Source organism: Oncorhynchus gorbuscha, linkage group LG23 (genome assembly GCF_021184085.1).
Source record: "Oncorhynchus gorbuscha isolate QuinsamMale2020 ecotype Even-year linkage group LG23, OgorEven_v1.0, whole genome shotgun sequence".
In the NCBI taxonomy this organism is placed as follows: domain Eukaryota; kingdom Metazoa; phylum Chordata; class Actinopteri; order Salmoniformes; family Salmonidae; genus Oncorhynchus; species Oncorhynchus gorbuscha.
In genome coordinates this window covers 46,910,888-46,935,798 of record NC_060195.1, presented here as the reverse complement: position 1 = coordinate 46,935,798, position 24,911 = coordinate 46,910,888, and the positions used below count along the sequence as shown (strand labels likewise).

Genomic DNA, 24,911 nt, shown 5'->3' with positions numbered 1-24,911 from the left:
CTTATATAGACAGGTGTGTGCCTTTCCAAATCATGTGCAATCAATTGAATTTACCACAGGTGGACTCCAATAAAGTCATAGAAACATCTCAAGGATGATAAATGGAAACAGGATGTGCCTGAGCTCAATTTCGAGTCTCATAGCAAAGGGTCTGAATACTTATGTAAATAAGGTATTTCTGTTTTTAATTTTTAATAAAAGTAATCAATTTTAGGCTGTAACTTAACCAAATGTGGAGAAAGTCAAGGGGTTTGAAAACTTTGCAAATGCACCGTAGATGTCAGACATTTTACATCTGACAATTGACGTCATATTATGGATAGCTGGAATCTTTCCACAGCTTTAATACTTCCCCATCATTGTTAAATGTTATTCATATTTACCCACACTTATCTGATATTTCAACATGTTAAATAAAAACGCTGTAGTTCAATAGTTTATCTACCTTTGTGTGAGCTGGCACGATGACGACAACATCTTCAATACGGATCCCAAAGTCATTTTCCTTGTAATATCCTGGTTCTGGAAGAGATACAACCTGCTCATGAAATAAAGGTCTCCATTCTCTTCATTATTCATTCAAGTCAAAAAGGCAGCTAAAAATTCTAAATGAACCTTTGTGACAAACCTCAAGATGTTAATTGAAGATAAGGACACAAATTTGACTTGGTGAGATCTTACCTATAGACGTGAACATGCCTTCCCGGAATGGAATGTTATTGCCCTGAAAGCCAACAGGCCCTGTGACGGAATTGAGATTAGTCAAATCCCAAAAATATATGGTTACATACTGTACCAGCTACATTAATTTCCTTCCGTTATTTTCAATAGTGGATTCAAGGATTTTTTTTAGCATTGAGAATAAAAAAATGTAAAAAAGAGAAAATAAAACAGTGTGATTGCTACAATGAAATGAAAACAACTCTGAATATCAGTATCATAAAACGATACTAAAGATTCAAAATTAACAATAAGTAAAGCAATTGTACATTCATGGACACCAAAGTAGTTTCCCACGCCGTGACCCGTCCCGTGGCCGTAGTTCAGGCCCACTTCCCACAATGCCCGGCGCCCCAGCATCTCCATGTTTACACCTGTTGATAAACAAAAGCGTTAATGTGCCCTGGTGTCAAACATCCTCCAAACCTTTACAACCACTTCTTGTTGGCACACTTTAAAACATGTTTTTTTCCTTCCTCTCTTGAAGTAATCACTGATTTAACACAAGCGTGAAAGTAAAGATTCCCTCATCAAATCAAATTGTATTGGTCACATTCACGTGTTTAGCAGATGTTATTGCGGGTGCAGCGAAATGCTTGTAATATACCTTTCAGTCATGTCAGATCAGCGATCTCAAAGAAGGAAAGATGTATTTTCAAACTGTTCTTCAAACAGGGCCTCAAACAGACACAATGTACTTTGTGTAAAATAAGCACAAAATCATCTTGCTAATGGACTAGTGAAAAAAGAGTTCCCTCTTGTGGTTGTGTAGGACATTGCACGTGTGCTTTTACATATCCACCAGTAGTCGCCTCTGACAGTGTGACGTGAATGAGCATCTGCTTCTGTGCAGTTGTACACTGCATTGCACTCACCTTTTGTACCCGAGGGGAAGATGGTCCGAGAGATTTCAATATTTCCCATGAGCACACGAGTGAAGGCCTCCTTTGGAGTGAGAGAACGGTGTAGATCAGAGAATTGGTTTGAAATGATGAGAATAGACATATGAAATAACTATAGGCGACATAAAGTTATATATCATGTATAAAGGTATATATCTACATATTCATTTGACGGAGATAACACAATTTCACTTGGGCCCCCAAAAGGCTAGGGCCGGCTCCGACTGCGGGTATGGATGTGGGTACGCAGACCCGTAAGCCACTCCGGCCCCTCGTGATGAGTTCAGATTTTTTGTGTCCCCCACCCCTATCAAAGTTGCCCATCCCTGGTATATATAAAGCTACTTAGCCCCATAGGGCCACCTGTACCTTCTGCATGTCGGTGGGGATCCCCCAGTGAACAGTTCGTGTGATGTCAGTGGTCCCATCTCTATGGTCACAGGAAGAACAAGTCATGGCTCACATTTGAATCAATGTGGATAATAACTGAAGAATAAACTGCAAATATTTACCATGGAGATCCTATTAAATTACTAATATAATGTGTTATTTGTAATTCTATGGTGATAACTACATTCTCAGCTATAGTGAATAAGCTTCTCTACTCACAGATACTGGCCACCGGAGTCCACCAGGTACATCTCATCAACAGTAAGCTTTCTGCTAGTTGCATTAGAAGGGCTATAATACAATGTTTGTGACAAAACAATAGTTAGTGGTACTGTGAGGCAGATACTAAGCAAAAACCATTAGGAGACAAGGTGGAAAAGGAAAGCTCTAGATACCTATAGTGGGCCAGAGCAGCATTGGGCCCACTGGCAGATATGGTTTCAAAGCTTGGCCCCCTGCTGTCCTTCTGCTTGCTGTCAAGTGTCAAAGATAGTGTTAGCAAATAAGTGTGTGTGTGCTTAAGTGCTTGCATTTGTGTGCATACATGCATGTGTGTGTGTGTGTGTCTTCTCCCCACCTGCGACACTCATTGACGTAATATGCTGCTGTCATCTCTGTCTCTTTCCCCTCTGGTACAACTTTTTCCAGCCACATCAGTAGCTGTATGACTGCTACGGCATCCCTCACCTACGGAGAGCAAGGGTGGACAATCAGACCACACGAGGTATTCCCCTATTACAACTGAGAAGTAGGATGACGTTACCCTTGAACTCTGGGGCTGTATGTTTCAAGCGTCTCAAAGTAGGACTGCTGATCTAGGATCAGATTAATGTAATCTTATGAATTGTGATCTAAAAGATAATACTGATCCTAAGTCAGAACTCCTATTCTGAGATATTTGATACATACGGCCCCTGATCTCAGATCAGCATTCCGTTTTTTCCCACAGGTTAGGATTTTCAAGCTGGTGGAGGTTAGGATTTGTAATGGTTTAAGTTAGTTTGTGTAATGGTTGAGGTTAGGGTGTGTAATGGTTGAGGTTAGGGTGTGTAATGTTTGAGGTTAGGGTGTGTAATGGCTGAGGTTAGGGTGTGTAATGGTTGAGGTTAGGGTGTGTAATGGTTGAGGTTAGGGTGTGTAATGGTTGAGGTTTGGGTGTGTAATGTTTTAGGTAAGGGTGTGTAATGGTTGAGGTTAGGGTGTGTAATGGTTTAATTTAGGGTGTATAATGGTTGAGGTTAGGGTGTGTAATGGTTGAGGTTAGGGTGTGTAATGTTTTAGGTAAGGGTGTGTAAGGGTTGAGGTTAAGGTGTGTAAGCTGATTACTAGATCTGATTCAAAGGACAACGTCCATCCAGAGTCATAATTCATCCAACCACATTGACATATTGGCCCATATTAAATGTGAATGCCATGACAACAGTCTGTCATATCTTTGTCATGTTTTGTCATTGATTATCATGTCTTGTCCCTGTGCTTCCCCTTCTATTTGTTTCCCTCTGCTGGTCTTATTAGGTTCTTTTCCTCTTTCTATCCCTCTCTCTCCCCCTCCCTCTCTCCCTCTCTCGCTCTCTCTCTCTATCGTTCCGTTCCTGCTCACAGCTGTTCCTCATTCTCCTAACTACCTCATTTACTCTTTCACACCTGTCCCCTATTTTGCCCTCTGATTAGTGTTCCTATTTCTCCCTCTGTTTTCCGCTTCTGTCCTTGTCGGATCCTTGTTTGATGTTTGCTGTTCTGTGTCCTTGTTCCGCCCTGTCGTGTTTCTGCCTTCTTCAGATGCTGCATGTGAGCAGGTATCTATATCAGCTACGGCCTGCGCCTTCCCGAAGCGACCTGCAGTCTGTGGTCGCGTATCCAGTTGTTCCCCTCTACTGCCTAGAGGATTTCAGTTTTCCTGTTTGACTTTACCTGAGATTATATCCAGGATTATCGTTTTTGTTATAGACTGGAATAAAGACTCTGTTTCTGTTAAGTCGTTTTTGGGTCCTCATTCACCAGCATAACATCTTACTGCTGCGCTCAGATCTGGATCTTTATCTGGATCCCCATTAGCTGACAGCCATGACGGCAGGAATGGAGGAATTTATAATAACACACCCGTATAAGAACCATACATTTAAGGGCATTATTGGTGCCAATCATAAAAGCTGACTTTAATGGTGATGGATAGAAGACAGAATCTTAGACAGGATATACCATGAAGGGTTAATGTATGCAATCTTGCCTCCAATATAAAAATCCCAATATGGAAAAGTATGGCTTGTCAAGATGAACTGATAACACATCTGAAGAGCTATTGGAGCCACCAGCATTGCTGTTGTAAGACTTTATGGCTTTAATAAGAGCACAACTCAATACAGAGAGGGAACAGGGAGTCTTTAGTCTCCAGCTCTGTCTGTCTGTCTGTCTGTCTGTCTGTCTGTCTGTCTGTCTGTCTGTCTGTCTGTCTGTCTGTCTGTCTGTCTGTCTGTCTGTCTGTCTGTCTGTCTGTCTGTCTGTCTGTCTGTCTGTCTGTCTGTCTGTCTGTCTGTCTGTCTGTCTGTCTGTCTGTCTGTCTGTCTGTCTGTCTGTCTGTCTGTCTGTCTGTCTGTCTGTCTGTCTGTCTGTCTGTCTGTCTGTCTGGTCTGGTCTGGTCTGGTCTGTCTGTCTCTGTCTGTTCTTCTTCCTTATCAGGACCATAACGTCCTGACAAGGTAGGAAAACAAGAATAGTTTTGAAAAGTCAGGACTTTTTTCATGTCTTGAATTTGTTAAAATGCTATTTTAGGCTTAAAGGTTAGGTTTAGGATTTGTGGTTAAGGTTTTGTGTTAAGGGTTAGGGTTAGGAAAAATAGGATTTTGAATAGTGTGTGTCACATACATGAGCATCTCTCAGGATGCGCTGCTCTGTCTCGTCCTTCACCGCTTTAGTGGTCAGCACCGGAGAGTAGGCACTGGTCAGTAACTTCTCCTAAAACAAAGGGGTAGAACAATATGGTTTTAATACTCTCAGTTCCTACTCATGTACATGAAATGCGACACAACAACAACTTTCTTCCACAGTAAAGTGTAGGGAGTTGTGATAAATAAATATGCCACACATTCAATGGACCATTCCCAGCCAGTGAGGAGTTTAATAATAGGTCAATATCCCCACCCCTGTCCTCACCTCTGGAGTTATGAGCTCGTACAGGGCGTAGTTGGTGTACTCTGTTCCAATCCACACCTTCACACCAGATGTGGTCATGTAGTACTTCAGCATTACCCGCACGTGTTCATATTCGAACAACTGCACACATTGGGCCAGGTGGAAACAAGTGGATTCCAGGTATAACTTCAAGTCTTCTGTCACTCTGTCTTTGTGTACAAACAACCTGAGAGGGAGAGAGAAAAAATGAATGAGCAACTTTTATGGCGCACAAAGGGGACTGGGACTTCAGACTCACCAGATCTCATTGAAGGTCAGCAGTGTATAGGAGTAGAAGAAGGGGTTGTAGGGGACATCACTACCGCGCAGATTAAACAGCCCTGGAACAGAGCAGATAAGAAGACTTTGATGAGGACTTCAAGTAATGAAGTGTTAAGTTAATGGATATGAATGTGGAGTGTCCAGGCGTCTTACAGGCAGTCTCATCAAGAGCAGAGAGCAGGACCGCTGTGGGCTTGTAAGGATTGTTTGTCATCTGAGTCCGTATGTTATCCACTTTCATCTGCCAGGTCCTCTCTGTCAAACGGGTGTGTGTCGGCGCCAGATGAGAAAACACAATCAGACTCTGGGTCACCATAAAGGCCATTTTGTTTTATGATCCCTCCATTTACTTACTGTCTAACAGTGGAGTGTATTCGTGGATGCCAAGGGAAGCCAGGTTTCCCCAGCAAAGTGACCAATATTTTTTATCTTTCGTCTCTCTGTGTTTTATGATTTTCCTTCAATTTTGAAGAGGCTGAATCTATCTCACCAGGGAAAGCATCCGAGCTAGTGAAATAGTGCCTCTCTTTTTCTGTATTTGTGGGTCCTCTATCTGATTCTGTCTGGTCAAAAAGAGTATGATGTTGTTGCCGCCTGTAGCATTGAATGCACGGGAAGCTAGCGAGCTTTTGGCTTCCTTGATTTAAAAAAGTATAAAAGAATGTGGTCCTTCTGTAGCTCAGTTGGTAGAGCATGGTGCTTGTAACGCCAGTGTAGTGGGTTCGATCCCCGGGACCACCCATACGTAGAATGTATGCACACATGACTGTAAGTCGCTTTGGATAAAAGCGTCTGCTAAATGGCATATATTATTATTATTATTATTATTATTATAATAGCCTATCAGCGTTGAGCTAAAGTAAACTGGCTAGCTAGCTAGCTAAAATAGGCCCTTTCCTAAATTAGCAATAGATGGAGATAGGGATTTGGACTTGTGGTTTTACTTAATAAAATACAAACGTGTTTAACCTTTAATTCTCCGTACTGGCCAATGATTATAACGGTGATTCTGATCCAACCATATATTCACATAATGTGCCCCTGGCCTGAGAGGATGGAAGTTGAATATGTAGCTCTGGATATGAGTGTCTGCTAAATGGCTAAAATTTAAATGTAGAAGGCTAATGCTAGCTAGCTACCGTTGCCCATGAAAGGAAGTTAGGCTAGCGAGCAAGCATTTTAGCCAGACACCCTAGGACAACAAAAAATAAAAGCGTGTACTGTATGACAAAGTGATAGACCATTTCATCAACATGAAAGAGAGGAGGATGGGATTTGCGTTTCTCTACAAGTAGGGTGAGTCAACATGTTTTTTCTACTTGCACGCACGCACACATACACACACACAGAGAAATCAGAACCATGGACAGCCACATCATATTTAGCTTACGTTGATTGGACTAAATTGTTTTTGGTATATTTTAGTTTTCACTATATAGGAGTAGAAGAAGGGCATACGTGATTTGATGATGTTGAAATGTTGAAGTTGAAATGGTGATGGGAATAGTGGAGGCAGCTCCTGTTTTCTTTGTAACTCTCCATGGTTCTAAATCAACAGTTGTTTAGTGGTCCAACAATGTTGGAAACATTAACTTGCTTGACCATGCTGTAGGTCATGTATCTGTTACTTGCAATACGCTTTGTGGACTTCAGACAGACGTTGCTCTCCAGTTTAGTGATGAAACAAGGTGTGGGTCAAATTTATTCTGCCAATGTCTTCTTATTCTCTCAGCCTTAGGCCTATACAGTATAACACGGTGGCAAGGCATACGAACTACCAGGTTATAGAGCAAACAACGCAATTACCACAACACACAGGTTGTGATATGGCTTTTTTCCCCCTGGTTTGGCTTCCCCCAGTGATTTTAATCACACATCACTACTGCTGTCTAATCATGATAACAGAAAACAAGGTAAAAACAGAACTCTCAGCAGTGCATGACTTGGGATGGAATAAGTGCAGGAGCAGTCTTTTTCCAAGTCGGTCCATTAGACTATGATTACCAAAATTCACCGATGACATTATGCTATAAAGCTCTCTGATTATTCACTGTTAATGGTTTAAACACATTTTCCATGACTTCGCCATTTTAACCAAATTTCCATGATTATTATCATAGCCTACATGCAAAAGTAAGCATTATTGACATGGGGAAGCTGCTGTGTCTGATCCAGTGTAGACTTACCACCTCCTGGCATTGTTCCCTTGATAAAGGCACTTAGCCCCCCCACATAGAACTGCACAGTTAGTCACATGATGTCAACATGTGGTCAACCCTCCATCGGGAGAGCACCTGGGCGTGCAGGCTTGGCTTATGATTACAGCCCCGAAACACTCAAGTCTGCTTATCAAGGTCCCGTTGAGCAGATGATGTTTAGCCTACAATGTGGTTAGACCAGGGCTTGAACAAAAGCCTGCACACCCAGGACAGCCTACTGTCACTCTCAGACCCACAGACTAGTGTCAAATAAAGTAGAACAGAGTGGGAATCAGTAAATTAATACCCACTCTCCTACTCAATGAAGATCTTGTCTTCATTCCAATTTGATCAACATGTTTTGCTTCAGTATGCGAATCTGGGACAGGGATAGGTTACTTTGTTTGAAATAGAGGAGCTGGTACCCAATTCCCCAACAATTAGATTTGCTGGTACACGTTCAGGACAGCTCTGTACCAAGACAGGCACTGACTATAAGTGTTTATTATCAGGGGAAACACACAGAGACAAGACTAATGGAAACAACCCCATTCATTTCCGCCCCTTCCACAGAGTAATAATCGGCAATGATTACCAGCCATAAGCAGTTAAAGGGGATGTTTATGACAGTTTGTGAGCCTGTGGCTTTCTGCACTGTTTGCCGGTATTTATCTATTCATCAGCCCAGAGATAAGGGAACTGCACAGTAACTTACTCGCTCACTCACACACTCATCACACGCACACACTCACACACACACATGGATAGACAGTGGCACACACACACCTACGACTCTGTCGGGCAGGCGGATGAGGTTATCAGGAGGGATGAGGGGTCTGTCTGTCCACACTCTGTCCACCAGGTTGTCAGGGATGGACTTCAGCATTAGCTTGGCTGGAACTAGGTTGTAGCTGTAGGACTCATAGGTTTCTATGGGATTGGAAAAGACAACCATTATACAGTGGTACATCCTGCAGGGATCGCATACACAGCATATACTGTATGCATTTACTGCACTTTGGATCAAAGCATCTGCTAAGTGGCATATATATAGCCATATATTTGATAGTACATGAATACTTATTTGCTAAACCAAAGTGCCATAGTCTGTCAAGTATGACATGGATCTTTATGGACTGCCTTACGGATAGAGAAGAGGAAGGGGTCAAAGCCGATGTTATCAGTGTCCGAAACCTCCCGAATAAGCCAGTCAGCTATACTGCTGATGGACACTGTGGAGCAGAAGCAACAATGGGACAGACCAAACATTTGCTTGAGTAAACATTGTCACAACAGTCATCTTTCTTGCCGAGACAGTTTCATTTGTTCAGATGACATAAATTCATGTTTGACATTTGGTAGCCTTGACAATGTGTTTGTTTAAGGTCACCTCTATCATAGCTCTATTATAATAATACACTGAACAAAAAAGAACACAACATGCAACAATTTCAAATTTGTTGCTGAGTTACAGTTCATATAAGGAAACAGTCAATTGAAATAAATTCATTAGGCCATAATCTATGGATTTTGCATGACTGGGCAGGGGCGCAACCAATCACAACGAGTTTTTCCCCCTCCAACAACGTTGGAGGCGACTTATGGTAGAGAAATTCATGTTAAATTATCTGGCAACAGCTCTGGTTCCCTCACAACTTGAGACATCTGTGTTGTGACAAAACATTGTGTTGTGACAAAACTGCATATTTTAGAGTGTATTTTTATTGTCCCCGGCACAAGGTGAACCTGTGTATGATATGCCACACCTTTCAGGTGGATGGATTACCTTGACAAAGGATATAATGCTCCCCCAAAAAATGTGCACAACATTTGAGAGAAATAAGCTTTTTGTGTGCATGGAACATTTCTGGGATCTTTTATGTCAGGTCATGAAACACAGGGACCAGCACTTTACATGTTGAATTTATGTTTTTGTTCAAACTTATATTTGCCAATACAACGGGTGTGCTTGAGCTTCCTTATCCCAGACCTGCTGCCCGACCCCCTCACTTCCTACCTGCTTCTGCTTCCTGCTAACCCCCCTCCGCACCTTTCATTTTGAAACTTTGAATGCTTGTTTATGAAAAGCCAATTAACATTGACTCCCGAGGTGTTGAATTGTTGCACCCCTACAGCCACCATGGTTATTATTTGACCCAGCAGGTCATCTATGAACGTTTGAAGGCTTTGAAAAAAAGATCTGGCCTTACAGCATGTACCCATAAACCTCCACCTGGTACAGCCAGAAGAAGACTAGGTTTCTAGGTTTCTCCTAGGTTATTGCGTCCTAGGGAGTTTTTCCTAGACACTGTGCTTCTGCATCTGCATCGCTTGATCTTTGGGGTTGTAGGCTGGGTACAGTGTCTGTAAAAAAACGTTGTGCTGCTGGTGATATAAAAAGGGCTTCATAAAATGAATTTGATTGATTAATTGATGGCTTGCATCACTGTGCATTTTTTTGTGCATGTGTTTGTGACTGTAATTCCTTTCTCCTTTTGTAGTTTCATCAGATAGAGATGGGCATTTGAAATGAGAGGATCAGGCAGACAGGAAAGCAACACCGTCTGCAGCTCTAGGCTAGTCAACACACACAGTCTGCAGCTCTAGTCTAGTCAACACAGTCCGCAGCTCTAGTCTAGTCAACACAGTCTGCAGCTCTAGTCAACAGTCTGCAGCTCTAGTCTAGTCAACACATGCTGCAGCTCTAGTCTAGTCAACACAGTCTGCAGCTCTAGTCAAAAGAGTCTGCAGCTCTAGTCTAGTCAACACAGTCTGCAGCTCTAATCTAGTCAACACAGTCTGCAGCTCTAGTCTAGTCAACACAGTTTGCAGCTCTAGTCTAGTCAACACAGTCCGCAGCTCTAGTCTAGTCAACACAGTCTGCAGCTCTAGTCAACAGAGTCTGCAGCTCTAGTCTAGTCAACACATGCTGCAGCTCTAGTCTAGTCAACACAGTCTGCAGCTCTAGTCTAGTCAACACAGTCTGCAGCTCTAGTCTCTTCTTTTTGCAATACAGTCTCATGCACACAAACGACACACACAAAGGACATGTTCATGTTTTTAAACGTATGTAAATTGTAAAGACGTTTGTCTGTAATGTATTGTTTGGTTATGTGTCGGACCCCAGTAAGACGAGCTGTCTCCATTGGTATCGGTTAATGAATCACATCAAATCATCTTACCATCTTTCTCCAGCTCCCAATTGCAGTCCATTTGGCGTTCAGCCTGGACCCAGTAGCGACTGTCTGTCCAGAGGACCGCCTTGTTCAGGGTCACCACTGCTGTGCCTGGGGAGGGAGGGTTACATTACACATCATGGAGGGTTGTGTTCAGTTTCAATGATGTGTGGCCATGTCAGAGTTATGGTACTCTTTTATGCATAGGCAACTTACAGTGCATTCGCAAAGTATTGAGACCCCTTGACTTTTTCAACATTTTGTTAAGTTACAGCCTTGTTCTAAAATGGATGAAATATATGTTTTTTCTTAACCATCTACACAATACCCCATAATGACAAAGCAAAAACAGGTTTTCAGAAATGTTTGCAAATGTACTAAAAAACAAACTGAAATATCACATTTACATAAGTATTCAGACCCTTTACTCAGTACTTTGTTGAAGCACCTTTGGCAGCGAATACAGCCTCGAGTTTTTTTGGGATTTGACGCTACAAGATTGGACAACTGCATTTGGGAAGTTTCTCCCATTCTTCTCTGCAAATCCTCTCAAGCTCTGTCCCCTGGCTGGGCCACTCAAGGACATTCAGAGACTTGTCCCGAAGCCACTTCTGCATTGTCTTGGCTATGTCTTGGCTGAGGTCCTGAGTGCTCTGGATCAAGGATCTCTCTGTACTTTGCTACGTTCAACTTTCTCTGAATCTTGACTAATCTCCAAGTCCCTATCACACTCCCTATTTTAGAAACGTTTTCAAATTGATTAAATCCTCAAAAACAGAATTACCTTACAGTATTTACATAAGTATTCAGACCCTTTGCTATGAACCTCGAAATTGAGCTCAGGTGCATCCTGTTTCCATTTGTCATCCTTGAGATGTTTCTACAACTTGACTGGTGATTCAGTTGATTGGACATGATTTGGAAAGGCACACACCTGTCTATATAAGGTCCCACAGTTGACAGTGCATGTCAGAGCAAAAACCAAGCCACGAGGTCGAAGGAATTGTCTGTAGAGCTCCGAGACAGGATTATGTACAAATCTGGGGAAGGATACTAAAACATTTCTGCAGCATTGAAGGTCCCCAAGAACACAGTGGCCTCCATCATTCTTAAATGGAAGAAGTTTGAACCCACCAAGACTCCCCCTAGAGCTAGCCACCCGGACAAACTGCGCAATCGGGGGAGAAGGGCCTTGGGAGGTGACCAAGAACCCGATGGTCAGTCTGACAGAGCTCCAGAGTTCCTCTGTGGAGACGGGAGAACCTTCCAGAAGGACAATAATCTCTGCAGCACTCCACCAATCAGGCCTTTATGGTAGAGTGGCCAGAGGGAAGACACTCCTCAGTGAAAGGCAGATGACAGCATTGTCCTAATTGTCCCTAGAATTTCTAAGCAAACAGCTGGAGGCAGGGCTTTCTCCTATAGAGCTGCATTTGTATGGAACGTTCTGCCTACGCATGTCAGAGACGCAAACTCGGTCTCAACCTTTAAGTATTTACTGAAGACTCATCTCTTCAGTGGGTCATATGATTGAGTGTAGTCTGGCCCAGGAGTGGGAAGGTGAACGGAAAGGCTCTGGAGCAACGAACCGCCCTTGCTGTCTCTGCCTGGCCGGTTCCCCTCTTTCCACTGGGATTCTCTGCCTCTAACCCTATTACAGGGGCTGAGTCACTGGCTTACTGGGGCTCTCTCATGCCGTCCCTGCAGTGGGTGCGTCACCTGAGTGGGTTGATTCACTGTTGTGGTCACCCCCCCTTGGGCTGTGCCGTGGCGGAGATCTTTGTGGGCTATACTCAGCCTTGTCTCAGGATGGTAAGTTGGTAGTTGAAGATATCCCTCTAGTGGTGTGGGGGCTGTGCTTTGGTAAAGTGGGTGGGGTTATATCCTTCCTGTTTGGCTCTGTCCGGGGGTGTCCTCAGATGGGGCCACAGTGTCTCCTGTCCCCTCCTGTCTCAGCCTCCAGTATTTATGCTGCAGTAGTTTGTGTCGAGGGGCTAGGGTCACTTTGTTATATCTGGAGTACTTCTCCTGTCCTATTCGGTGTCCTGTGTGAATCTAAGTGTGCGTTCTCTAATTCTCTCCTTTCTTTCTCTCTCTCGGAGGACCTGAGCCCTAGGACCATGCCCCAGGACTACCTGACATGATGACTCCTTGCAGTCCCCAGTCCACCTGGCCATGCTGCTGTTCCAGTTTCAACTGACCTGAGCCCTAGGACCATGCCCCAGGACTACCTGACATGATGACTCCTTGCTGTCCCCAGTCCACCTGGCCATGCTGCTGCTCCAGTTTCAATTGTTCTGCCTTACTATTATTCGACCATGCTGGTCATTTATGAACATTTGAACATCTTGGCCATGTTCTGTTATAATCTCCACCCGGCACAGCCAGAAGAGGACGGGCCACCCCACATATGCTCTCTCTAATTCTCCCTTTCTTTCTCTCTCTCGGAGGACCTGAGCCCTAGGACCGTGCCCCAGGACTACCTGACATGATGACTCCTTGCTGTCCCCGGTCCACCTGACTGTGCTGCTGCTCCAGTTTCAACTGTTCTGCCTTGTTATTATTCGACCATGCTGGTCATTTATGAACATTTTAACATCTTGGTCATGTTCTGTTATAATCTCCACCCGGCACAGCCAGAAGAGGACTGGCCACCCCACATAGCCTGGTTCCTCTCTAGGTTTCTTCCTAGGTTTTGGCCTTTCTAGGGAGTTTTTCCTAGCCACCGTGCTTCTACACCTGCATTGCTTGCTGTTTGGGGTTTTAGGCTGGGTTTCTGTACAGCACTTTGAGATATCAGCTGATGTACGAAGGGCTATATAAAATAAATAAATTTGATTTGATGACAGCAGGCTTGGAGTTTGGCAAAAGGCACCTAAAGACTCTCAGACCATAAGAAAGATTCTCTGGTCTGATTGAAACCAAGATTGAACTATTTTGCATGAATGCCAAGCGTCACGTCTGGAATTATGGTGGTGGCAGCATTATGCTGTGGGATTTTTTTTCAGTGGCAGGGACTGGGAGACTAGTCAGGTTCGAGGCCAAGATGAACGGAGCAAAGTACAGAGAGATCCTTGATGAAAACCTGCACCAGAGCACTCAGGACATCAGACCGGGGGCGAAGCTTCCCCTTCCAACAGGACAACGACCCTAAACACGCTGCCAAGACAACGCAGTTTGGTTTCGGGACAAGTTTCTGAATGTCCTTGAGTGGCCCAGCCAGAGCCCGGACTTGAACCCCGATTGAACATCTTTGGAGAGACCTGAAAATAGCCGTGCAGCTACACCCCCCCATCCAACCTGACAGAGCTAGAGATGATCTGCAGAGAAGAATGGGATATAGGTGTGCCAAGCTTGTAGTGGCATACCTAAGAAGACTCAATGCTGTAATCAACTGCCAAAGGTGCTTCAACAAAGTACTGAGTAAAGGGTCTGATTACTTATGTAAATCTAATATTTCAGTTTTTTTAAAGCTTTTTTGATGAGGGGAAAAAAATAATTTAATCAGTTCTAGAATAAGGCTGTAACGTACCGAAATGTGGAAAAAGTCAAGTGGTTTAAATACTTTCCGAAGGCACTGTATATTACAAGTACATACCAGAGTGACGTACAACAGTAGAAATGATCACAAATTATTCAAAGCATTTTCATAACACAATCATAACAGCTTTGTAATACTGGTGATGACCTCTATTTATACAGTGGGGCAAAAAAGTATTTAGTCAGCCATAATTTGCAAATAAATTCATAAAAAATCCTACAATGTGATTTTCTCAATTTTTTTCCCTCATTTTGTCTGTCATAGTTGAGGTGTATCTATGATGAAAATTACAGGCCTCTCTCATCTTTTTAAGTGGGAGAACTTGCACAATTGGTGGCTGACTAAATACTTTTTTTGCCCCACTGTATATCGCAATCTGCCAGACTCAGACTAATCAGAACATCTGCCGGATATAAAATAAAAAATACTATAAAATACCTTTTCTCATTCACAGGGGAGAAATTTTAACTGTGCTTGGAATGATCTATTCATCTGCCTGAGCTCTAGTACAGAAATGGCATTGATCATCCGTTTATGTCAGTGCAATAGTCCAGGAATAGATCTCCCCATCAATCTGTCCAACCTGGACTCAAGGGTAGACTTAACGTAGTGTACCTAAATCTGTCTCCCTCCATTTAGTATGGTATGTATTCATTTGTGGATGTCCATCATCCATTTAATTTGATATTTTACAAGTTATAATTTGTATGATATGCTATGAAGTGCAATTTGTAGAATATGTTACGAATTTGCAATACATTTGACATGTTACGAATTCCAAGTTGTTGTTGTTGATGTTTGCTAGGTGGCTAAAGCTAACGTTAGGTAGGTTGCTAATGTTAGCTAAGCTAGGGGTTAAGGATAGGGTTAAGGTTAGGAGTTAGGTTAATGGGTTGAGGTCAGGGAAAGGGTTAGCTAATATGCAATTGTTCAAGTTGTTCTTGATGAGATTTGAACAGACAACCTTTGGGTTTCTAGATGTTCACGTTATACCACCCTCCTTTAATTTTTTTGCCTTACGTAACCTCCTGTCTTATGTAACCATACCAAATGTAACATCTCAAACTAATTTCAGTGTTTGAGTTTACTATGTTACGTCTAGTCTATGAGACCAGGCTGATCGGTCTTTGGAAGCTCCCTGATTCACAGCTCATTTGTCACTCATCGATGGCTCTGAGAGGGTGGGGGAGGGGGCAGGGAGCTGATGGATGTGGGAAGGAGAAGCGGTGAAGATGGAGGAGTGGAACAGAGGGTATCAGGAGAGGAGGGTGGGAGTGAAATGATTGTGGGACTAGGAGATAGGAGAGGATAAGGAGGAGGAGGGAAGAGGAGGAGGGTGAGAAATGAACTGAGAAGTAGAACGGTGAGATGAATGGGAAGGACTGAAATTGAGACAGGAGGAGAGGTGGTAGATTAGAACTGAGGGGAGGCGAATTAGGAGCGGAAGGGAGAAAAAGGAAGGGAGGAAGGAAAGGACATCTAGGAGATCTACCTGCAGAGCCTGTGAAACCCGTCATAAAAGCCATCCGTGCATCACGTGGGGCGATGTACTCACTCTGTAGGAGATACACATGCTGTCAGCACCACACACAACACATACACACACACGCACACACGCACACACGCACACACACACACACACACACACACACACACACACACACACACACACACACACACACACACACACACACACACACACACACACACACACACACACACACACACACACACACGTTCACCATGCGCACACATATGCTTACATACACACACTCCTACCAGGTGAGCGTCTGTCCCAGGGATGATATAGGCAGAGACATTGACAGAACTCATAGCCTCCCTCAAGGCCTGCAGCCGTAGGGTAGTGTTGACCACGGTGGAGGGCAGGTACTGGAACAAACAGTAGAGAGAGTCAGAGGGCTGAATTCCAACCTTCAAATCTGTGTGAATCGCCTACTGACATGAATGCATGATTCACGTGATAGTCAGAGTCACGATGGGTGGATTTCTCAAAATAGAGAGTTTCCTGGAATCCAAAACTCAAGTTCCCCAATATTTGTCCAGACAGAATGAGTGAAGTAAAACAACAGTGGAATTGAGTGATATTTAGTGTAGATTCCTTGGCCCATATTCATAAAGCGTTTCAGAATAGATGTGCTGATCTAGGATCAATAAATATGAATTCATCAAATGATATGGACAGGGAGGACCTGATTCTAACCAGAACGCCTGCTCGGAGTCTCTTTTTAAATATGAGTGGAGGCTAATTATGCCAATGAGTGGACCTTAGATTTGTAAAAACAGGGCTGCATACTCTGTGTCTGACCTGATTACATATTGACTGATCTGACACTCATTCACTAAACATTTATTTGAGTCCCCAGAAGGGACGTGGTATACAAGGACACATGTAACAGCACTAAATCTGGGCTAGATAATCATACCGGAGGGATTGCAGAGCAGTTCCTCTCAGACCCACCGTCTGCACGAATGACATTCCAGCTTCCTGAAATGGGAAAAAAACTAATGAGGAAGAGACCTTGGAAAGTGACAATTAAAGTGCTGTGTAAGCGCGTTTCTAGATCAATGTTGTTGTTCAGTTACTGACTTTAATCAGACATTACAGTCTGGGCAGCCAGGGGCAAATGAGGAGTAAATGCAATGGTGAGAAAATGACAAATTATAGAATCTCTTGTGTGACGACCCTCCCACTCTGTCTGCCGTATTCTGTCTTTGTTCTTGTTTCCTTATTAGGATGCCGGTGGGCGGAGTTGAGAGGGTCGTCAGCTATATGGGAAACACCTGGGCCAGGTGTCTCCCAGGATAAATAGACCTCTTCCACATTCATGGAGGAGACTCTCTCCATGCAGACACCTGTTGTAGATTCTGTTGTGGTTCTTGGTGGCCTTTTGTTTGTTTGCTTTGGCACCTTTCATCACCCTGCATTATCACATTCATGCATGCAAAACACTCACTTACACTACTGATTACTGATTACACACACCATTGTATATTATACTTAGTTACTTATTTAATAAATATAGATTTTGCTACTCCTTATCTCCACGTTGTCTCCCTTTGTTACGGGCTTTGAGCCGGTTCGTGACAAGTGGGGGCTCATCCGGGATCTTTGAACTATTGGTTTGGGAGACCGTGGAGGTACGTGTTTGGTTTGAATATGGTGTTTGAGTGTGATCGGCCCAGTATTGGTTGCCTTTGTTGTTTGGTTTGTGTGCTATGTTGGAGAGAGTATAATGGTTAGTTTCCAGGCCCTGCCTAGCCTGAACTCTTGTTCTACTTTCTGTTGGGACGTCAGTCTGAAGTGAGTAATCTGCTGTGTACCTCGGTGGGAGATTTGGGTAGGGTAGTGGAACTTGCTACCCGGAGCTATAGCCTTTTTCCCCTGATAGGTTTAGCGACGTGTTTCATTTTTTGGAATATGTTGGGCATGGTTAATGTTTGTTATTTTTGTGTGGTGTCTGTGGACTGAGCAGTTGTCTCGGGGCACATCCGTGGCTTGGTGGAATTTGCCAGCATGCTGGGGAGTTCTATTTCCTTGCCAGCGGGCTACAGTGCGTAAATTCCCACCGCAAATCTGCACGAAGACTAGGGTTGAGTTATTGTAGGTTTTGGGGAAGCTCCATATCTCATCTCTCTTCTGTGGTGCTCAGGGTGATTGTCAATTCTCGGGTTGTGTTCTGGTGTGCTCAGCAGAAGGGAAAAGCGATAAAAAAAAATTTGTGTGATTATGGCGTCTTATGTAGATAAGTTCATTCGCTCTCCATCAGAGGAATTGTTAGATTTAGGTACTAAAGAACAGCTGTTGAAGGTCGCGGAACACTACAAGGTTGAGATTAGTGCTAAACGTCTAAAGAATTCTATTAGGTTGATATTGAAAGCCAATCTGATGGAGAGTGGTATTCTTGAAGTTACCACCGGGCCAGCCTCTGCTGAGGATTTGTTGTCTCCCATAACGTTACAATGGCCATTCCATCGGTTAGTCCTAGTAGCCTTCTTTTGAACAGCAGAAAGAACTGCTTTTGTTACAGCTAGAGCATGATCGTGAGAAGCTAGAGCATGATCGTGAGAAGCTAGAGCATGATCGTGTGAAATATGAAAAGGAATTGGCATTTAAACAAGATATGGAGCGTGCTAAAATCAAGTTGCAACAAGAACGTATAGAGTTGGTTAGGGAAGGAAAGATCTCAGGGGAGAGTTTGTTTTGGGAAGGTGACCCAGATTTACCTAGGGGTAGTTCCGCTTTTGGTCATGCCCCAGAGACATTTGATATTGTTGGGAACTTGCGGTTATTGCCTCGGTTTAATGAAAGGGACCCCGAGACATTCTTTTCGTTGTTTGAGCGGGTTGCTGACGCTAGGAGTTGGCCTGATTCTGACCGCACTTTAATGTTGCAGTGTGTGCTGACTGGTAAAGCGCAGGAAGCATATTCAGCTCTTAGTGTACACGACAGTGCCAGTTATGATAAAGTTAAAACAGCTGTGTTACAGATTTATGAATTGGTCCCTGAGGCTTACCGTCAACGATTTAGAACTTTAAAAAGGGACGATAACCAGACTCATGTTGAGTTTGCACGACAGTTATCTTTACAGTTTAATCGCTGGTGTTCCGCCTCTGCAGTTGTGACTTTCCAAGGGCTGTGTGATCTGATTATGTTAGAGCAATTTAAGGACACAATTCCTGATCGTATTGCCACTTATATTAATGAACAGAAAGTAAAGAATGTTGCTGAAGCTGCGGTTTTGGCGGACGAGTATGTGTTGACTCACAAAAGTGTCTTTGCAAAACCCCGTATTCGGAAAGAGTGGGGGCATTCGGATAGATTTGGGCTTCGCTCACCGAGATACTTTGGTTCTCGGGCAGAGTTCTATTCAACTAGGGTTGAACCTGACTCCCATGGTAAGGCTGACTTTGGGCAGGAGTGTCACTACTGTCAAGGTTCAGGTCATTGGAAAAACGAATGTCCACTTCTCAGGTCAAAGGGTGCTTACGCTAAATCTAAGCCTGCTGCGTTAGCTGCACCTGTTCCACATCAGTTCATTCTTGACTCATTTCCTCAGGCCCAGGAGAATGTGAAAGTCCATATTGATCCAGACTATTTACCTTTCATTACAGAAGGTTTTGTGTCTATGTTAGGAAGTAAAGACCTAGTGCCAGTGAAGATCCTGAGAGACACAGGTGCCTCTGAATCATTTGTGTTGGAGTCTGTGTTACCCTTTTCTGCTGAGACTGATTCGGGGAATAGTGTTCTAATTAGGGGAATAGGTTTGAACACTCTGTCAGTTCCATTGCATAAACTGATGTTGGATTGTGGGCTGGTGAAGGGTGAAGTTGTTGTGGGGGTGCGTCCTTGGTTGCCTATTGAGGGTATCGACGTTATCCTTGGGAATAACTTGGCAGGTGAGCGTGTATGGCCAGTCGTGTTTCCATCTCTAGTGGTTTCCACTAAGCCGTCATTTGTTGGGATTCCTGATGAGAGTGTACAGAGTTTCCCAGAGGTGTTCTCTGCGTGTGCAGTGACACGTTCTATGAGCCGTGGCGAACTAGTCACTGCGCCGACTAATGATAATAATACAAAGTATGTCACTGTCTTCCCTGTTATCCCGTTATCTGTAACCCGCTCAGATCTAATCAATGCTCAACGGGATGACCCCACGTTGGAAGAGTTGCGTGATCAAATTGTGCCTATAGAACAGTTGGGAGATGTCGCCCATGGCTATTTTCTCCAAGAGGATGTCCTGATGAGAAAGTGGGTGTCTCATGATAGTGTTTTTCTGGGGAGGCAATTAGTCAAGTTGTTGTACCAGTTAAGCTTCGTGAGTTGGTGTTGGAAACTTCTCACAGCGACGTTGCTGGACATATGGGGGTGAGGAAAACCTACAATCACATATTAAGACATTTCTTTTGGCCTAGATTAAAGAGGGATGTTTCTGATTTTATCAAAACTTGTCACACATGTCAATTAACTGGTAAGCCGAATCAAGTTATTAAACCAGTACCATTGTTTCCTATTCCTGTACTCAGCCAACCTTTTGAGTATCTGATTATTGACTGTGTGGGTCCTCTGCCTCGTTCTAAAAGGGTAGCAGTTACCTGTTCACTGTGATGTGTCAGACCACTAGGTTTCCTGCTGCCTATCCTCTCCGATCTATCACGACTAAATCGGTGTTAAAAGCTTTGACTCACTTTCTCTCATTGTTTGGAATCCCTAAGGTCATTCAGAGTGATCAAGGATCTAATTTTACCTCTAATCTGTTTGGTCAGGTTCTTCAACAGCTCCATATTAAACACAATGTGTCTAGCGCCTATCACGCGCAAAGTCAAGGAGCACTGGAACGTTTCCATCAAACACTTAAGTCTTTGTTGAGAGCTTATTGTACTGAGATGGATAAGGATTGGGAGGAGGGGTTGCCTTGGTTACTGTTAGCCGCTAGGGAAGTTTCACAGGAGAGCACAGGTTTCAGTCCAAATGACCTTGTGTTTGGACATAGGGTGCGTGGACTTTTATCTGTTCTCCAGGATGACTGGAAGTCTCCCGAGCCTCCTCAGTCCCTGTGTTCGTATGTGTGTGATTTCCGGCGACGGCTGTATGCCGCTGGTGAAATGGCTAAAGAGAAGTTATCATCTTCACAGGAGAGGATGAAGGGCATATTTGATCGCCGAACTGAGCCTCGTCACTTTAGTCCAGGTGACCAGGTTCTTGCTCTGCTGCCAATTGTTGGTTCTCCTTTTCAAGCCAAATTTCAAGGTCCATATACAGTGGTGCGCCAGTACACTGAGCAAAATTATCTAGTTGCCACTCCAGAACGGAGGAAAGCACACCAGCTGTGCCATGTAAATCTGTTAAAACCCTATTATGCACGTTCCTCTGAGACTGAACAGTGGGATTCTACAGAGGACGGTAAACCTGTTCTTTTGGCTGATACCGTTGTTTCCTTGGGTTCTTGTCGTGCTAGACCTGTGCATGAGGAGGAAGATGTTCCTGGTCCTGACGATTGTATATTGCAGGGTAGATTGAAAAATTCAGAAACACTGGATATTTTAGAGTCTTCTCACTCCCCTACCTGTTGATGAGTGGAAAGAGATGGTTGGTCTGATTCAGAGATTTCCAGGTTTATTTTCTGATACACCTACACGTACAAACTTAATAGAACATGATATTGACATTGGAGGTGCTGACCCCATTCGTCAGCGGTTCTATAGAGTTTCTTCAGAGAAACTACGTTGTCTGGATGCTGAGGTCAAGTACATGCTGGAGAGTAAGATAGCAGAGCCTTCTTTCTCCAGTTGGGCTTCTCCCTGTATCTTGGTCAGTAAACCGGATGGAACAAACCGTTTTTGTACGGACTACCGTAAGGTAAACAGTGTCACAGAGCCAGATTCATTTCCTCTTCCTCGGATGGAGGACTGTGTTGATCAAGTCGGTGCAGCTAAGTTTGTGAGCAAATTTGACCTGTTAAAAGGCTATTGGCAGGTGCCACTGACGAGTAGGGCACGTGAAATCTCTGCCTTTATTACACCCTTTGGTCTGTACTCGTATTCAGTTATGAGTTTCGGTCTGCGCAATGCACCTGCCACTTTTCAGCGACTTATGAACAGGGTTGTCGCCGGTCTGACCGGGTGTGCTGTTTATTTGGACGATGTAGTGATCTATGCAGATACTTGGGAAGAACATCTGTCCCGTATTCAAGCCTTGTTCGAACGTCTGGCTGCGGGTCGCCTCACAATCAATCTGGCAAAATGTGAGTTTGCTCAGGCGACCATTACATACCTTGGAAAAGTGGTTGGGCAGGGTGAAGTGCGTCCTGTTCGGGCTAAAGTGGTGGCTATTGATGCTTTTCCACCACCAACTACTAAAAAGGAACTGATGCGTTTCTTGGGCATGATTGGTTATTACCGTAGTTTTTGTAATAACTTCTCTACTGTGGTCGCTCCCTTGACAGATATGCTGAAAGCTAAGGCTGTTTACGTTTGGTCTACTCGTTGTCAACACGCTTTTGAAGATTCAAAGAGGTTGCTTACCTCAACTCCAGTGCTGGCTGCTCCTCGCATGGATTTGTCATTTACCTTGCAGGTGGATGCTAGTCATGTGGGGGCAGGTGCAGTTTTGCTGCAAGCAGATGTGTCTGGGATTGAGAGGCCTGTTAGTTTCTTTTCTAAAAAGTTTAACGATTATCAGTTGAACTATTCGGTTATTGAAAAGGAAGCGCTAGCACTCATTTGGGCGCTACAACACTTCGAAGTGTATGTCGGGTCGGGGTAGTACCTATTGTGGTCTACACCGACCATAACCCCCTCACTTTTTTGAGGTCCATGATGTGTCCAAACCAGAGGATAATGCGATGGTGTTTATTTTTACAATCATTCCATCTCGATGTGAGGCACATCCGGGGACTGAAAACGTGATTGCTGATGCGCTCTCTCGTGCGCCCTGTTCCTAATGTTTACGTGACTGACCATTGTTTCGTATTGTCATGTTCTCTCTGTCCTGTCTGCTCCCTCCTGGTCTTGTTTTCTTTCCTCTTAAATGTTGCTTCCTGTGCGAAGGTTGCTGAGGTCTGGGGAGGAGGTTGGCTGGGGCAAATTGTAAGTGTGAACACGTAAACCCTCATCAATTTGGGGCACAGAGGCCTGTGTCAATTTGGGACGCAGAGGCCTGTGTCAATTTGGGACGCGGAGGCCTGTGTCAATTTGGGACGCGGAGGCCTGTGTCAATTTGGGACGCGGAGGCCTGTGTCAATTTGGGACGCGGAGGCCTGTGTCAATTTGGGACGCGGAGGCCTGTGTCAATTTGGGACGCGGAGGCCTGTGTCAATTTGGGACGCGGAGGCCTGTGTCAATTTGGGACGCGGAGGCCTGTGTCAATTTGGGACGCGGAGGCCTGTGTCAATTTGGGACGCGGAGGCCTGTGTCAATTTGGGACGCGGAGGCCTGTGTCAATTTGGGACGCGGGAGGCTGGTATGTTGTTCCGGGGTCCTTGTTGGTCCCCGGTTTTATGGGGGGGAATGTGACGACCCTCCCACTCTGTCTGCCGTATTCTGTCTTTGTTCTTGTTTCCTTATTAGGATGCCGGTGGGCGGAGTTGAGAGGGTCGTCAGCTATATGGGAAACACCTGGGCCAGGTGTCTCCCAGGATAAATAGACCTCTTCCACATTCATGGAGGAGACTCTCTCCATGCAGACACCTGTTGTAGATTCTGTTGTGGTTCTTGGTGGCCTTTTGTTTGTTTGCTTTGGCACCTTTCATCACCCTGCATTATCACATTCATGCATGCAAAACACTCACTTACACTACTGATTACTGATTACACACACCATTGTATATTATACTTAGTTACTTATTTAATAAATATAGATTTTGCTACTCCTTATCTCCACGTTGTCTCCCTTTGTTACGGGCTTTGAGCCGGTTCGTGACACTTGCAAGTAGAGAAAGAAGAGAGCAGCCAGACAAATCGTGTATAATAATACCTTTCATAAAATCCCAGTGCAACACAATAGTTCTCTCAATTAAAGAAAATAGAAGCAATCAAAAGATTGACTTCTCAACAACATGCCAGAATGCATAATCATTGATAAGAGTGTCATTCTCATTAGATTCATTCTCAGGCAAATGACATTCAAAGATATTCCAATGAATTATCCAACAGGCATGAAACCAACAGCAGATGGCAAATTCTAATGTACCCTATATCAACTAAGAGCCTCTCGACATTTCGCACAGAAATCCTACATCAATCATCACAGGAAGTTAGAACTCAACTTTTACCTCCAAGTGCCAGAAGAGTGCCAACCAGGAGCCAGTCAGAAAAGGGCATCTTGGCACAAACTGTCTGCCACCAGCGATTCCACAGAGAGTGACGGTAATGCCTGCATGAATGTACTGTATGTGAGACAGGTGGGTGTGTGGGTGTGTCAGTGAGTGTGTTGCCACGTCTCTCTCCTCCCTCTGTCTGTACGATACACCATGCACTATCCCCTCTTCTGACAGAGATCAACCACAACAGCTTAAAGGGTGGAACTTTGGCTGAGGTATGGATCTCTTTTCTCCGTTCCATAAATTCTCTTTGCTCCATGCCATAAAAACCAGTGTGTCATTTTGCCGTTGCCGCTCAGCTCCACTGCTTGTTGCCCGTCTCTCTTAGCAGTCCAAGGCATATAAAACAATATTCCCTTCAGGATGCCCTTTTATTTCTATTTCCTGGTTAGAAATACCATCATTAATCGAAGAACCTGATAACACAGGTTCTATGTAATACAGGTGGTCTCTTGAAATAAACATCTATTTTGTAATAGAGGTCTGTTCTGCACGAGATACCCAAGCCTTGCTGCATATAATAGTGCAGCACTGTGGTCATCCTGCACAGGGCTCCTGGATGTATGCCTCTCACACACCCAGACATTTTTTATCTTGTTTTCACTCCAGCCTCCAGTACACGGCCAACACATGCCATGAAAAACATGGTCTAAGGTGCATAGAATATAATGAGTGTGTATATGTGTGTCCGTCATTCT

General features: G+C 44.0%; 1 protein-coding gene across 1 annotated transcript in view; it reads right to left on the bottom strand.

The window, feature by feature from the left end:
- xpnpep2 (X-prolyl aminopeptidase (aminopeptidase P) 2, membrane-bound) overlaps positions 1-24,361 on the bottom strand; it is a 32,181-nt gene extending 7,820 nt beyond the window's left edge. The window contains exons 1-19 of the mRNA XM_046324212.1: positions 24,166-24,361; positions 16,822-16,883; positions 16,157-16,267; positions 15,870-15,933; positions 10,843-10,947; positions 8,806-8,892; positions 8,447-8,590; positions 5,616-5,717; positions 5,440-5,521; positions 5,163-5,367; positions 4,875-4,964; positions 2,590-2,699; positions 2,408-2,485; positions 2,232-2,303; positions 1,992-2,052; positions 1,596-1,665; positions 990-1,094; positions 682-741; positions 446-522 (exon numbers count right to left, since the gene is read on the bottom strand). Of these exons, the coding sequence (XP_046180168.1) occupies positions 446-522; positions 682-741; positions 990-1,094; positions 1,596-1,665; positions 1,992-2,052; positions 2,232-2,303; positions 2,408-2,485; positions 2,590-2,699; positions 4,875-4,964; positions 5,163-5,367; positions 5,440-5,521; positions 5,616-5,717; positions 8,447-8,590; positions 8,806-8,892; positions 10,843-10,947; positions 15,870-15,933; positions 16,157-16,267; positions 16,822-16,883; positions 24,166-24,214 (1,734 nt within the window). The 5' untranslated portion in view covers positions 24,215-24,361. The remainder of the gene's footprint in view (positions 1-445; positions 523-681; positions 742-989; positions 1,095-1,595; positions 1,666-1,991; positions 2,053-2,231; positions 2,304-2,407; positions 2,486-2,589; positions 2,700-4,874; positions 4,965-5,162; positions 5,368-5,439; positions 5,522-5,615; positions 5,718-8,446; positions 8,591-8,805; positions 8,893-10,842; positions 10,948-15,869; positions 15,934-16,156; positions 16,268-16,821; positions 16,884-24,165) is intronic.
- Between the last annotated feature and the right edge of the window lie 550 nt (positions 24,362-24,911).